The following is a 10,566-nucleotide window of genomic DNA, read 5'->3' on the forward strand; positions in this document are numbered from 1 at the left end:
CATATTTCAATTTAAATATATAATAAAGAATCATAATCAAGAAAGAATATTCCCCACATCAATATTATTCAAAATGTTTGTTATACAAGAATTACAATTACAAAAGAAGAAACATATCTCGTGTTCAAATAAAATTTATCCCAATACAAATAAACAAATAAACTCTATTTACAATTAATGAACAATATGAAGTTGGTGCCGAAGAAGAACTAACTTGTGAAGGACTCAGTACCAACATCCAAGTAATTAGAACCTTAATTATCTAATCAGGGAGGGGAATATCTGCACGATCCTCTCTGACGGGTGCAACTTAAGATCTACTCATTCCATCAACTTGAAATGAAACACCACTCTCTATGTTAACATGTGAAGAATTCCATGGGTCGACGAATGTTACTTCAGTCTCCTTCCTGAAGGTTAAGTAGATCACAGCAAGAATGTACACTGCCATGAGAGGGAAAACAATGATGCTGATGAGAACGTTAGCAACTGCTGGTAGGCTGCTATCAATGAGCCAACTGACAAAGCTGGTGCTTAAGAAGTAGATGTTGATTGCTACTCGAAGCAAACCAAGAATCCATGACACCACAATGATCTACACAGCAAATATATATAGTCATTTACTCTATTAATTATCACTTGCAAATATAAATTATCAGAGTAAACTTACATGTATTGAACTTTTATGAGGTCCCATTTTTGTTTGACTGCTGCTGAATTTGAGAAGAGATAAGAGTGCAAATGGAAACTCAAATGATAGTACCATCTGCATTACATAAATGAGAATTTTGATACTTGAGAAATGTTGTGTCAAAAATCCTGTTCTCACACTTATATTGCTTCTGAATACTAAGATTATGAAATTTGGAGAAGGAATATCAATAGTACCGATGAGATTATGATGAGCCATTCGGCTCCTAAGGAACCACTGATGATGGACACGATGAGACTTGGAGTGATTGCGATTGATCGAGTCATGAGATTCCTCAGCCATTTTTTCATCTTCATGTTTAGAAAACCCTTCAAGGGAATTGGGAATTGGGTAAAGACAGATTACGAATATCATACATTAGTTTAATCTTTGTGTTTCCTATCAAATTACCACCTGCATGATGTATTGCCCAGCGTATGTACCAGTTATTGCAGAGCTCTGTCCAGAGGCTAACAATGCAATGGCATAAACAGTTGAACTAGACTTTCCAAGGACATCCTGAAAAAAAATGGAGCAGTGTTGAAATTGACACACTTTTTCTAAAAATGGTGGAAAAGTTAGTCCTTCACAAGATAGTAAAAAGGAATGAACAACGAAAGATCAGTAATAAAAATCATCATCTCTGACATGTAATAAAAAAATTATTCTTTTTGACAATCGATAATATAGTTTCAACCTAAAAACTCAGTATGAACAAAAATACATTTTTTTGTTTATATTGACAAAAATACTGCATCATTATTCTATTGATTGACAACAATTCAAGGGGAAAACTAACATGTAAGTATAGTTATATAAAGAAGCTATTGTAAAACTTACTTGAGTCAAATTGCTAACTTGGATATTGAACTTTTGAATGACTACAATAATGTCCCTCTTTAGCACTGTAGTTTCTTCAATAAAGATACTTGTTATATATCTATTTAAATACACACTTTAAAATTTAAATAATGTTAAATAAGGTACAATGCATTATAAACAAAAAATTATAACAAGTATAAGGTCAAAAAAACATTGAACAACAGACATAAACCTTAAATGAATTTCATATGCTAAATAAACTCCATCTAGAAGCTACTACTTGATTAAAGGATAAAGTTTCTAGTCTTAGTGAAAGTGCAGGCTCAACTTGCAACTTTAATCAACTTATTCAAGCAATAGCGGATACAACTTGATCAAGGGCTTCATGTAATTCCCACTAGTGGGTGATTCTTAATCAACAATTATTATCTCAAAGGAGGGATAAGGGATTCTCAGATAAATCTATTGTAGCATTGCAGAAACTAAGCTCTGATAGGTCTTGTTTGACCATCAAGTGTCTGAAAACAAAATAAAACCATTAGTGTGTTTAAGAAAACAAAGATTTCTAATCTACTTATCTGTCAAGCACCCAAAAGGTATGAGCTTCATCAAGACTAATAATCTATGAATAAAGTCAATACGAGATGGACTAAGATTAAGGGCACTTTCAAAGAGAAACAATTATAATGTCAAGCAGAGGGAAAAATATAGAATTAAGTATTCAAATTATACAGTAGCCCAGCACAAGTGACACAATAGAATTCTTCCGAGACAATTCAGATATTAATAGACTTATTTTGCACTCATTTTTATCTCAAGAATGTTCCATTAAGAGGGAAAAAGTTAAACTAGATGCAATTATGCAAACTAACCTTTCCATTCGACATTGCAAGTATTTCTTCGATCCGCTCGATCTCTACGACCAGAAAAATGAGAAACCAATTAGAAATAATCATAAGAAATCTAATACATAAAGGAGTATAAAGGAATCTGACAATTTTTACTCGCATTGGAAGAATAAATTATATCATTGGATTATAGCACCAGAAAAACATGCTAATTACATCAATTTTCAATCTCTAAAGTCAACACAAGGCTATGCTTACCAACCTAGAACCACATAGTCGAATGAACAAGTCACGTTCTTGCATTAAAGAAAATGTTATCTTTCACATAATCAAATAAAACAGATGCAATGTGTTGACGATTGCTGCTCACGAAACTTAGAATCAAGGAAAGGCCTAGTCAAAAGAGAGAGCAAGGAGTCACGATCAGAGAGCATTGAACCAGACGAAAGCTTATTGTGTGCATTCTGAAATGCATTTGATATCTTAGGTAGTTCAACCCAGCGGACTGTTCTAGCAGCACTTTCCATTCGCTTGAAAGGATCCTCTATCTGTAAAGTTGAAAGATCATCAACTAGTTATAGACTGCAAGTAATCATTCCAAGAAATTTCAGCAGAAACATCAAAAATCTTACAATCAGGGGCAACGATCTACAAAAATGATGGCTTTTTTTTGTCGTCCTTCATATGTCGAGATGCTATAATCTGAACCAAAAGTTCTAATATCTGAAAATTGCACATATAGATTAAATATTGATCAATATCCCAACAGCCTCTTTCTATCATAGCCTACTTTATATAAATTCAAGATAAGAAAATCGAGACTTGCTCAGTCTAAAACGCTAAATGTTGTACAATTAGGTAACTAGCCATGAATCTAAAAGATCGCACCTTGTCGAAAAAGGACAGCAAAAGTTGAGCAAGAGAGCTTTGGTTTATGATTCTGCTATATCTGAACCTCTGTATATTTGCGGAACACACATCCTCAAAAGGACTCCGAGAGAAGTTACTCCATCCTACAGCAACAAAGAGTAGAAAATACACATACACTAAGGAAAGGCCTATATCATAATTATAGACATGCAGGCATGCAAAAAAGACGTAAGAAATAAAGATGTTTCAAGGCTCTAGAAGATATATACCTCGATCAGAAATTCTTTCTTCAATAATTATTGCTTGCAGTGGTGGGAAAATACACATACCCAAAAGGTCAAACTAAAACCTACCAATTTCCTTTCAGCCCAAAATTTATATATTATGGAAGTTATCTTCCCTCTATGCTGATTTGCAACAAATAAACAAAATAATGCAGTCTTCCTATTGCGCGTGAGGAGAAAACTGCTAAGACCAAAAGTAAATATAGAATATTTAAAAGAAAGCTAGAAGAAATAAAAGAGCCAAGAAAATTAAGAACAGAAATATCAGATATAAAATGCTCGAAGGCAATTCTTTTTAACATCGAAACATGAAGGGCGAAACCAAACAATCAAGCGCAGCAACACAATATGCAGGAATGTTAAAAACAAGTTCTTTTTCCTCTCATTTTTGAACAAGAAATTGAACAAATGCCCTGAAGGCAAATACTCCAATTTGGAAGTGCTTAGAAACCATCCCTTTACTCGATCTCTTAATGCTTAAACAAAAAACATAGGAACTACAGTCGCGATAGATCTTTCAAGGAAACCTACACCAAAATGAGCTCGAGGAAAGGGGGAACCTTAGCATTCATCCAATTTCCTCTTCTTTTCTTCTTCTTTTTTTTTAATTTCAAAAACAAAAAACTTCATTATTAGCAATTTCTTGAAAGTGAAAACAAACTCTTACCCTTCCATACGCGTTCGCTTCGTGGCCGACGGCGATGAGGTCGGCGACGTCCTTTTTAAGCCACCGCACCATGGCCTGTTTCTTACTTCGTATCGGCCTGATCCTCACCCTTATGTTCTTCGCCGAGTGCTTGCTGCCGCCCAGTCGATCCATCGTGAATATCCACCACCAAGAACAAAAGCTCCAAACTTTACCAAGAAATAGAATTACTTCTTACCATTTGTTGAAGAATTTCCCACCTAGAATTCCACCCAGCATCGTTCTTCTCCCCCTTCTATGTAGACCCGACCCCGGGCCGGGTCTGGCCCGGACCCGGCCCGGGCCCGTAACCGGGTCAACGGGCCGGTTGCCCGTTGACCCGGTTCGCCGGGTCGAACCGGAACCGGCCCGGCAAGTTGCCGGGCCGGTTCCGGTTCATTGGGTGTAAAAACCGGCGAACCGCCAGTTAACCGGCGGGTTGAACCGGCAGTTCAGCCGCAATTTTTTTTTTTTAAACGGCTTGAACCGCCGGTTAACCGGCGGTTCATAGCCGTTGGAACCGCCGGTTAACCGGCGGTTCGTAGCCGTTGGGAGGGTTTTTTAGGTATTTTTTTTCAACGGTTAGGATCATTTGACCGTTTTTTGATCAATGGCTATGATTTAGTGTCCGTTACTATCAAAACTCTATAAATAGAGAGCTTATTTCATCATTTTTCACACACATCTTCTCTACTCTTAATCTCATTTTCGTATTCTCTAATCTCTACACGCTTTCGTTTTCAATTTTCAATTACAATGGAAGGAGGCCGCGGAGGTGCATCATCTCGAGCTCGGAAGGGAAAGCAAATAATGAATCCGCGGGAGGAGGACCCCAACATTCAATCCACCGATGATGAGATCGAGCATCTTCCGAATCCGACACCCGACACACAAGGAAGTACCGATGCAATTACTTCTAAGGTTCGGGAACTTCCTCCTCTAAAATCTTCTATTTTTACTAAACATTTTGAGAAGGTCACTCTTCCGTCGGAAGAAATGCGTGCAAAATGTAAGCACATGCTTCCTACAAATTCCAAGCCGGCGGCGGCTATGGGTCGTTGAAACGACATGTAGAAACGAAGCACCCGACGGAATATGGACTCGACCGTTCTCAAACACAATTATCAAGATTTTCTTCAACTAGCGGTAGTACCGATTCCGGTTTATTTTTATATTCGGATAATAAATTAAGAGAATCATTAGCTAAATTTGTTTCCGTAGAACATCTTTCTTTTAGTTTTGGATCTAAATGCACATTTGAAGATTTTGTAAAGAATCTCTTAATCCATGTGCTAAACGTGTTCCTAGGACTACACTTACTCGTACAATTAAAAAATTAGTAAAACAAGGAAAAAGAATTTAATTGATGAATTTAGTAAATTAGATAATAAAGTTTCTTTATGTTCCGATATTTGGAGTGATCATTGGCAAACACATTCGTATATGGGTGTGACTTGCCATTGGATCGATAACTCTTGGAATCTCCAAAAAAGATTATTAGCTTATAGAGTTTTTGATGAATCACATAATGCTCATAATATCGCACAATTATTATGTTTAATTTTAGAAGAATATGGTTTAACTCATAAAATATTTTCAATATCATTAGATAATGCTAGTTCTAATACCGCTTGTATAGATGATCTAAAATTTGTTTGTCAACCTATTATTGGAGGTTTATTTTTCATATTCGTTGTGTATGCCATGTTTTAAATTTATGTGTTCAAGATGGTTTAAAAATTTTAGAAAGTTATATTAAACCAATTAGAATTGCAATTTCTTATTTATGGTCTCATCCATCTATAATGAAACAATGGGGTAGGTTTTGTAAAATTAATGGAATGAGACCTAAAAAATTTCCACGTGATGTACCAACACGTTGGAATTCAACATACCAATTATTACAAGATTCATTTCAATATAAAGAATTATTATGTTCATTTTTGCACAAAACACTAATGCTAATATATATTTATTTTCACAACAATGGAATATTTGTAGTAGTATTTGTGAAATTTTAAAAGTATTTAATGATGCAACCGAACAACTTTCCGGTGTTTATTATCCCATGCTCAATTAGTTTTAGAAAATTTTTCTAATATAGTATTAGTTTTAAATGAACATATTAATAATGAATCTTTATCTCCTTGCATCTTAGCTATGAAAACTAAATGGGAAAAATATTTTTATTTAATTCCTGAAATTTATTTAATTGCATTTGCTTTAGATCCTAGATTTAAATTAGAAGTTTTACAAGAAATGTTAACTTTATATTATGATGCTTTAATTCCAATTAAAGATTCTTCTTCCCCTGATCCAGCTAATATTATATATAATGTTAGAATTTATTTATATGATATTTATAATAAATATTATGCAAAATATGGAACACAAATTAATATTTCTGAAATTCAACAAACTACTAGTAGTAATTTAAAACTTACAAAAGCACAACTCTTATTAAAAGAACGGGCAAAACGTCCACGGGGATTCTCAAGTTCCACACAGGAACTTGAGAATTATTTTACGACTTCTTTTGATTTTAATGAAGCAGATAGCGAAAACTTCGATATCTTAAAGTGGTGGTCACAGAAGGCTTAAAGCTTTCCCGTTCTCTCCGTGATCGCAAAAGAAATTTTAGCTTGTCTAGTGTCAACTGTTGCTGTGGAGCAGATGTTCAGTGCCGGCGGCAACATATTAGATGAACAACGATAAACTTTGTCTCCCGACTCATTGGAAGCCCAAGCATTACTGGACGATTGGACCAGAGCGGAGAAAAGAATCCAAGGAATGCAACTTTCAGATGATGAAGTTGAAGATTTTGATACTGAAGGAACAAATACGACAGGAACAGGAAATGGAAGTGAATGAAAATGTAAAAGGATAAAAATGTAAAAGAACTACGTGGGCTTTGATTCCCCTAAAGGGATACGTAGGCAACTTAAATAAGTGCAAGCCCTTTTTTTAATAAATTTTAATTTCTAATTTTTAATGTTTAATGTTTAATTTTTATTTTTAATTTTTATTAACATATTAATCTTGAACCGTGACGAACCGTGACGAACCGTGAACCGAACCGTGAACCGGCGGTTCTGAACCGTGAACCGTAACCGTCTTGGGCGGTTAAGGTTAAGGGTCGACCTGCCTGGAACCGTCGAACCGGCGGTTCCGAACCGTCGAACCGTCGGTTCCGAACCGTGGTCAGGTCTACTTCTATGCCTCACTCCCCCTGCTCTCTGTTTCACAACTCCTACGGCAAAATGTGAAAGTAATTGATGGCCAGAAGAGTACAGAAAAAGAAGGAAACAGATAACGAGGAGACGAAAAAAGGCTACCTGTGCACCCACAGAACAAGCAAAGATGGTAATGGGGTGGCGGTGAGCTGTGAAAGAATTTCTAAAGAAATTAAACGGAGCAGTGGAAGCGGGCGGCAGAAGGGAGGAGGCAGGGCAAAGAAGGGGCGACGGGTTTAGGGATTGGATCGAGAAGGTAAAGGGGCGGAATGTTGGGTTTTTCAGGCCACGAAAACCGCTTTTCGCGTCGCGGAAACCCCGAAACCCCCGCCATCGGATCCGTGCGAAGATAAAACTTTCGAAAAACTTATGAGTACGAGTTTCTAAACCTCGATCTACAGTAGATCTACAAAGGAGAAGGAATATACACTTGATGTGAAGCCCTTCGCAATCCTGCTTGTCCTCGGTTCACCGAATCTCGAAAGTGTCAAAGTAGACACTTCTCTATGTGTGTCCACACAAGCAAGAGATGGAGAAAAACCTCTAAGGATGTGCTAGCAACCTTAGAGATCAGTAAGTGAGGAGAGGGAGAGCAAGAAGAAAACTCTAGAGGAAGAAGAAGATGGAGTTACCAAAGAAAAATAAAACTCCCTTGATGAATAAAAGTGGTTGGCCACTTTAGGTGGTGTTGTAACCTTCATGGAAGGCCAAGAGTCACAACTCTTGGTAACTCCCATGAGGTGGCATCCCACTTAAGCAACCATGATGATGTGGAGCATCATCATTGGCCCACTCAATGCCAACTCACCAATGAGGTGGCAAATGGTCAAGTCAAACTTGACCTTTCATCTTCCTCTCAAGTCAAGTCAAACTTGACCACTTCTCTCTCTTGGTTGATCTAATCTAACCATTGGTTCAAGTTAATTTAATATAATGAATCTAATTCATTTAATTAAATTGATTCAATGAGTCATAATCTAAATTAGACTCATTGAACACATGAATCAACTTGAGTCCAACTCAATTAGCCCAATTAGGATTTCTCTTAATCTAATTTGATTCATCAAATGAATCTAATCCTCTTGGTTCATCATTTGAACCTAATCTCCATCTAATTGTCCTTAGTGTGTGACCCTATAGGTTCTTGTAACGTTGGCAATGCCCCTAAACCCATTTAGGGGCATAAGTAATGAGCGGTATCTAGCAACACATCATTACTACCCAATGTTACAAGAATGTTGAGATTCAACATCAACTTGTGACTACTAATTATGACTCCTCACAATATATGACAAGTGTCCTTCTATCCTAGACATCTAGATTGATCAATGTGAGGCATAGACCGTGTCATCCTCTAATCAATCTAAATCTTGAACTCCAAGTAGACTCACTAAATCAAATGAGCTCAATATCTCATATTGACTCATTTGGGCATGGCCATGCACTTCGTGGTCTCACTCTATCAAGAATATCAATGTCGCTCCCGTAATATAGGAGGGATAGATCCCATCTACATCACTCACATCCCTCTGCATAATTCGTTACATACCCAGTAATCGCCTTTATAGTCCACCCAGTTACGGGTGACGTTTGACGAAACCAAAGTACATAACTCCTTATGTAGGGAACCATGGTGACTTCAGGTCTAAGGACTAGTAGTCATACTAATAGCCACATGAGAAAGTATATGACACTCATATAATGATCCATGATACTTTCTCATGGCGGGTCATTCAGTATACATTCTCCAATGCATACCCATGTGTCAACTTGATATCTCTATATCCATGACTTGTGAGATCAAGTCATCGAGTTGACCTACATGCTAGTCTTATTACATTAACATTGTCCCTGAATGTTAATACTCGACTAGGAATGATTAAGAGTACTGTTCCCTATATCATCTCACTATCGGTTCAACTAACCGATTGATATAGGTGAGAACCTTCTACTTAAGGACGCTATTATACTTAGTTTATTTGGCACCAATACAAGTAAGTATAATAACCAAAACAATAAATGTCTTTATTTTTATAAGAATATGATACAACAAGTCCATAATACAATCATCAAATGATTGTCTCTAGGGCTCTAACTAACACGGAATACGGCAGCAAAAAATTTCGGGGAGAGGGAAAGAAAAAGCGTCGCGGCAAAAAATGGCGAAGGGGAAAAAGCGGCGAAAGAAAGAAACAACGGCATTCAACAACACTTAATAGACAACAGTTTTTAAAAACCAATGTCGTAATCCTAGAAAAAAGTGCACATAGACAACAGTTTTAAAAAACTGTTGTCGTAGCCTTTAAAAACCGTTATCGTTGCCCCAAAAAAATATAAATAGACAACGGTTTTTAAAAACCGTTGTCATAGGCCAAAAAAATTACTAAAAGACAACGGTTTTTGATAAAACCATTGTTAAAAGGCAAAAAGACAACCATTTGGTATAAAACCGTTGTTGTTTGAGTGTTGTTGAATGAGGTTTTTCTTGTTGTGAAAGTATTCTTTTCCTCTTTTCAAATCGATCATCTTTATCCGCTTGATAATTCGCTAGAGTATCTTGTGAAACTTTCAATTCAGACTCTTTATAGGAAATGTCTGCCTGAGTTGTGGTTAGGGATAAATGAAGAGAGTCTAGCTCAAAGTCATTATATTGCAAATCAGAGACTTTAATAACCAATTCTGAAGAATGAGCATCCTTCAACGCTTGCAACTGAGATGACATTGTGCATTCTCGGTGGTATACTTATCTAGTTTTGATGTCAATTTAGTGCGAAGATTGATCTCTGATCTAACTTGAGACTCAAAGTTTTTGGCAGAGATCTTCCATTGACTCAAATTCTTAGATTCCACCTCAAGAAGTTTGCGAGTCTCTTGTAACTGGGTGGATAACTCAGATATTTCTCTAGAGGCATGAGAAGAAGATGCTTTAGGGGTTTGCTACCTCAATGTATCATTCTCTCGAGCCAAGTCATATAATTGACGGGCCACACTCATATTAATGACCCAGCACTATGGAATGAAAAATTATTAGTATAATGTATTAGCGAGGAAACAATGGGACGAAGAGCATGTTACCTTAGTTTACTCAAAAGAGAACTTATCAGCTAAATCAGCAAAGGTGATTTTTTTCAAG

The 10,566-nt window shown here is 36.6% G+C and overlaps 1 protein-coding gene across 1 annotated transcript; it reads right to left on the reverse strand.

Moving 5' to 3' along the window:
- Positions 1 to 310: 310 nt before the first annotated feature.
- LOC122054913 (metal transporter Nramp5-like) lies at positions 311 to 1,779 on the reverse strand. Its single transcript, XM_042616330.1, has 6 exons — positions 1,775 to 1,779; positions 1,532 to 1,631; positions 1,106 to 1,210; positions 889 to 1,020; positions 671 to 766; positions 311 to 595 (listed from the first exon to the last, which is right to left on the reverse strand). Exons 1-6 carry the CDS (start codon positions 1,777 to 1,779, stop codon positions 311 to 313), a joined length of 723 nt encoding a protein of 240 aa, XP_042472264.1.
- Positions 1,780 to 10,566: the final 8,787 nt, after the last annotated feature.

This window comes from Zingiber officinale, chromosome 3B (genome assembly GCF_018446385.1).
Source record: "Zingiber officinale cultivar Zhangliang chromosome 3B, Zo_v1.1, whole genome shotgun sequence".
Lineage (NCBI taxonomy): Eukaryota > Viridiplantae > Streptophyta > Magnoliopsida > Zingiberales > Zingiberaceae > Zingiber > Zingiber officinale.

Coding starts and splice junctions, on each gene's coding strand:
- LOC122054913 (XM_042616330.1), bottom strand. Junction 1,211..1,531: donor AAGTTAGCAATTTGACTCAA/GTAAGTTTTACA, acceptor ATTTTTTTTCAG/GATGTCCTTGGAAAGTCTAG. Junction 1,021..1,105: donor CTGGGCAATACATCATGCAG/GTGGTAATTTGA, acceptor ATTCCCTTGAAG/GGTTTTCTAAACATGAAGAT.